This window comes from Medicago truncatula, chromosome 4 (genome assembly GCF_003473485.1).
Source record: "Medicago truncatula cultivar Jemalong A17 chromosome 4, MtrunA17r5.0-ANR, whole genome shotgun sequence".
NCBI classification, from domain to species: Eukaryota; Viridiplantae; Streptophyta; class Magnoliopsida; order Fabales; family Fabaceae; genus Medicago; species Medicago truncatula.
In genome coordinates, this window is record NC_053045.1 from 40,165,717 (window position 1) to 40,171,449 (window position 5,733).

The following is a 5,733-nucleotide window of genomic DNA, read 5'->3' on the forward strand; positions in this document are numbered from 1 at the left end:
AGGAAAAACTATTTGTATTGTAGTGACTCTTCACAAAAAAAAAAAAAAAAAATTGTATTGTAGTGATTAATGTGATTAAAGACTTGTACAAAAAAAGAAGTGATTAAAGGACTTGAAAATTGAAATGAGTGATAGTTAAAGGAACACGGTTTGCCGACAAATAGTGTTACAAAGGACACGTATTCCCCACTGTAGCATTATTTATGTTTGAATAGATAAGGTAGACCCACATTAAAATCTTCAACCACAATATTCATAGATATTTTCACTTCAAAACAAATCACCACTGAGATTATAAATAATTGAACAACCCTATTCAAGTCTTGCATAACCAATCAAATCAAAAAACAATGGCAGCAAGTGGAGAAGAGAAGAAGATTTCAACCAGTGAGCTAATGGCAAGTGCAAAGGTAGTAGCAGAGGCAGCACAGTCAGGTTTTGGGAAAGATTTAGACAAAGACAAGACAGCAGAAGCTGCTGGTGATCTTCTAGATGCAGTTGGTCAGTATGCTAAATTGGATGATCAGAAAGGTGTAGGATCATATGTTGATAAAGCTGCTGATTATCTGCATAAGTATGAGAACACTACTACTGCTACTCCACCAGCTTCTAAACCTGCAGATCAGCCCAAAAGTGATGAAGCTGCTAAGCCTGAAGGTGAAGGATCAGGTGGGATTGGTGGACTAGGTGGTGATTTTGCTAAGGTTGCTGGAGGTTTCTTTAAATGAACAAAATCAACTGATTTGGTTTCAGCATGCATATTCTTGTGTGTTGATTAATAAGGACACTTTATTTGCCGTCCCTTTCATTATTATTATGTTGGTATCTTATCATATAATTCATATAGGATAGGATATAGTAATGTGTGATAATGGATCAAATATGTAAGGTATGGTAACAGAGTTTGTTCTGCTCTCTACTTTATTATAGTTTGAACCAAGATCATGGCTATGTAGTTTGTTTATGTTTTTCCTAATTCTGTTGCACATATATATTAAGAAAATAGGGGTGAACTTCAATCCTGTTTCCTTTCTAGTATTTTGTTCTCTTTTGGCTTCATGAAATTTTGTTCCTAGTTTTGTGAAAAGTCGCTCTAGACTTCTAGTATCAGTTATCATGTTTATGTTTATGACTAATGGTTTCCTCCTAGTTGGAAGTTGTAAACTTGGAATTGAGAGAGAGAGATAAGTTTGTGATAATGATATGTTCGTCGTTTACTTCTGCCAGATCAAAATCACGATGACCAACATTAATTTTGTAGAAGCTGCAAGCTTTTGAAAAATCACCACTTTAATATTAATCATAGGACATTTCTATTATGTAAATGTTGTTCTGTTTTATGTTGTTTTGCCGATGCATATATTTTAGGCTCAAATATACTTTTGGTTACGTTATTTTCATTTTTATTTTTATGAAGTTTTAGAATCCTTATTTTCAAATTTAGCTTTATGGCCCCCACTTTAATTTTTTATGACTTTTAATCCCCACCTCCATTACATGTAAACTTGACTTAATTTGACGGTAAATATCTATAAGTAAACACCCTTTTATCGTAGGTATAGCTCGAAGAACGTAGAAATTTGGCTTTTAGTGACAGCAAATTTTTTATAAGTAATTTTGTTTTACCACAATTATATCCATAAGTATCTAGCAACTTAACTTTTAGTGACAGTAAATTTTCATAAAAATCCTTTTATCATACGTATAGCCCTAAGTACCTATACCTATCTATATATACCTACGACTAAAATTTGAAGATAATACCAAAAATATTGTCATGCAAGTAAAATCCGTAGCCGCAAGTACCCATACTTAGGATTTGTAAGTTCTGATTACAATCTTTACCTATAACTAAAATTCGTAGGCAAGACCAAAAGTTTTGTCACACAAGTAAAATCCGTCGCTATAGTTTACAGTGATGACAAATAATATGTGGGTATGTACTTAGGGTTATACCTCCAATAAAAAGATGTTTATCTACGGAAGTTTAATGTCGCCAAAGGTCAAGTTTTTTGTTGTGGGGATGGGAGATCAAAAGTTAGAAAAAGTAAAATAGGGGGACCAAAAAGCTAAATTTTAAAATAGGGGTTCAAAAGTTCATTTAAGACGAAAATATATTTTCTCCCGTCCAAATCTGATTTTTAATAAATTTTTGGAGCATGCTCTCATAAATTAATTAAATATCCAATGATACCATTGAGATATTTCAATTGAATAATTCCATTGCGTCAGAGTTCTTTTAATTTAATTTAAAGTTTCAAACAAGCCATTTATCTTTCTAAACGACAACCACATTTGACCTTTAGAGCATCCACAATAGAGACCTTCAATCTTGAGGTCTTAAACGGATCTCATATGGACACATTACTTTTTTTTTTTTTATAATTTTTTTTAATAATAGTACCTAATAGGTACTCAACTAGGGTTGGGAATAGGCCAGGCTAGGCCAGGCTTTGATAGGCCTGAGCCGGGCCTATGACCTTTCATAGGCCTATTTTCTTGGTCTGGCCTAACCTATTTAAAAGCCTGGTCTGGCCTGAAAGCTTATTCACAGGCCTACTTACTATTAAAGTCACTAAACATTCAATTTTGTCTACTTTTAAATAGGTTTAATAGGCCTCAAAGCCTATTTCAGTGTAAGACTTGTTTATCACTATAAGGCCTTAAAAGCCTATTTCACTATAAAGCTTAAAGCCTATTTAAAAAGTCCACTATGAAGCATAACATGCACACACACAGTCCGGCCTATTAGGCTTCATAGGCTTTTTTGATAACCTAAGCCTGACCTATTTACTTAAATAGACTTTTTAAAAAGCCTAAGCCTAGCCTTTTTAATAAACAGGCCAGACCAGGCCAGGCTTAAACAGGTCAAGCCATAGGCCCCTGTAGGCCGGCCTGGCTTATTCCCAACCCTATACTCAACCACTCCAATAGAGACCCTCTAACAAAAGGTCTAAATGGGTCCCACCAATAACTCTTTATCATTTACATTTCAACAAAAGCAATTGAAAAATGATTATTTTATTAAAAAGTGGTGTGAGGTCTACTTAAGAATGAGGTCTTAAGTGAGACCCTGGGTCTTAAGAGACCCCCAAGTTTTTTTCTACAATGGGAGTACCTATTAGACACCGGGTCTTAAATGGTGAAGACAACAACACTATTGTGGATGGTCTTAGGGTTTGTTTGAGAGTTCAGAGGGGAGGCAAGGAAAGAGAATGAGAGAAATCTTTCATCTTATCTGCTAGAATTTTCGTAGAGAATAAGAAGAGAAACTAATACATCTCATCTATATTGGCAACCCTTGGCTGCCACCAATCACATGTCGGGCTCTAGAAATATTACTAAATAAGAGAAAAGAAAGATATAAAAGCTCTAGAGGAGACTAGACTAAAATCCAAACCAAAATAATCAAAGCAACTCAACATTTGACTCATTAAAAACTTATTAGGAAAATCCAGAGGGATAAACCTAACAAAGGAAAATGAGAAGAGAGCAAACAACTTGGTAAAAAAACAAGGAAAACATAAATCTTGAGAGAGAGCAACATCAACAAAATTTGAATTTAGTAAATCTTAATACATTCCAATTTTAAAAATTTAAAATGAAAAGAAAAGTAGAATCCATCTCCAAACACCTCATTATGATGAAGGCCAAAAGAAACAATTTTGTCTGCACATAGATTTCCAACTCTAAAAATTTGAGGAATTTAAAACTACATTTTTTTTAAATTCATACAATTTAACCATTTATTCATTAGGTCCACAAAACATTTACTAGATATTTTGAAAAACATAACAACTAGCTAAGAGTTTGTCTCTAAGCAAAGCTTCCTCCAACTCTTTTTATGATCCATCACAACTCACAAGTCCATTCATCACCCCATGAAGCTCACCTTGAAAACCAGTACATACATGCATATTGGCAACAAACCCACCTTAAAAAAATGACATTTTTATCTGTCAAAATGCCAATTACTTATGACACCATTAAATCTCCACTCGTAATTTCTTCATGTCATATGGTATTGATCACATTGATAATTGCTGCATTAGAAACCACTTTACGTTGTTGTGGCAATTATTATTGAAGCAATCACAACAAAATGGAAGTAATCAAATACCAAAGTTGACCTACAAAATCACATTTAAAGAATAAATGCTTGCTAGATTCTTTAAGTTTGTGGCACAAGCTGCAAATGAAGATTACGTTGCAACCTCTATCTCTTAAAATATCATTGTAGGAACCTTGTTGTGGAAAAATCGCTAAACCACGAGAGATCTAGACGGAGAAATAGTTGGATTCCAAATCATTTTGGCCTAAAGCTTCTCATTCAAGGGAGGCTTTTGAAACAAATAAGGACGCTTAAAACAAATTTCCCTAATGGTGGATTTCTTCCAAATAAACTTGTCCTCAACAAATAACTTAGGAAAGTGTACATTTTGTAAAATAGACAAGAAACTTTTGTTACTAGGCAAAAAAGAATGAGGAATAAGCCACTTGTAACCTGTAATGGATTTTTTCTTTTTATCTTAGCGCTTAGAAGATGATGTATTTCCTTATGAATCTTAAAAAGACCAGTCATAATATATATGAATAGTTGACAAAGGATCATAATGGGGTGCCAACTTAGTTGAGACGTCCTTTAATCTCTATGTCATTTGCTCTTGATTTAGCAAAAAAAAAAAAAAAAAAACTCCATTTATCATGCCAAAAAATTGACGTGCTCGTTATTTACAACAAGTTGTTTCCCATGTTCGTTGATAATGGGGAACTTGTGCTTCATACCAGTTTACATACATGCATGACTCCTCATCATAACATGTATTTTAGTGCTTTATAGAGTCTTTTTGCCATTTAATTTTAGGATTTTTAGAGAATTTTTGTGGATTTCTAACAGTTCGGGAAACAATTTGTAATATATTGATTAATATCATCGTGGGTCTTGTATTTCCCTAACCAAACAACTCTATATAAGGTGTCATAGTCTTTTCGACATATATAAATAAGTGGATTGACCCAATCAAAAGACAACTTGGAGAAATTTTGTCCCAAGTACCATTCACATGTCAAAGGTAAAAAAAAACCCATGAAGAGTGTAGAAATCAAGGGAAAACACCTCGAGTGCACATGCCTCGCGCGTGTGGATGTTGCATGATGCAAACCATGAATTGCATAACAAGGGAAATCTGTATGGACATGTGTGTGATGCACACATTGAACTCGTAACACATGCCATAACTAGATTAAGTGGCACACTCGGCGCGCATAAGGCCATGCGCGGTGCATGATAATTAGGTTTATACACTACAAGAATAATGACCCTTTGCCAGGGAAAATACCAAGGAAAACCGGTGGCACAAAAGACAGGGATTTGCCCCTCGCTTTTTGCCAAAATCCGTCGGTTTTATTAAGGCGCCAGTTTGAATTTTGAAAATCTGAGGGAATCTCTGCTATGTCAGAGAAAACCGACGGAAAAAGCCAGGGAACTGCCCCTCGGTTTGCGAAAATCAAAGGAACCCCTGCGTTTTCCCAGCTGACTTGACAAGGGCCTGCCAAAAGCTGAGCGCTGCGGGCCTGCCAGGGGCGGAACCCCTCGGTTTTTGCCAAATTCCGTCGCAATTTGCAACCTGTTCTGCGCCTACTTCTGCGCCTACCTAAGCTAGGATTTGACTGCTTTTTCCGACGGACATGTCCCTGGCAAAGGCCCTGGTTTTTTCCCTTTCCTATATAAGT

At 35.3% G+C, this 5,733-nt stretch overlaps 1 protein-coding gene across 1 annotated transcript; it reads left to right on the forward strand.

Annotated features, from left to right (window-relative positions):
- The first annotated feature begins 272 nt into the window (after nucleotides 1–272).
- On the forward strand, nucleotides 273–1,059 carry LOC11440387 (nodulin-related protein 1). The gene has a single exon (XM_003607733.4). The coding sequence runs from the start codon at nucleotides 351–353 to the stop codon at nucleotides 726–728; it is 378 nt and encodes a 125-aa protein (XP_003607781.1). The 5' UTR covers nucleotides 273–350; the 3' UTR covers nucleotides 729–1,059.
- Nucleotides 1,060–5,733: the final 4,674 nt, after the last annotated feature.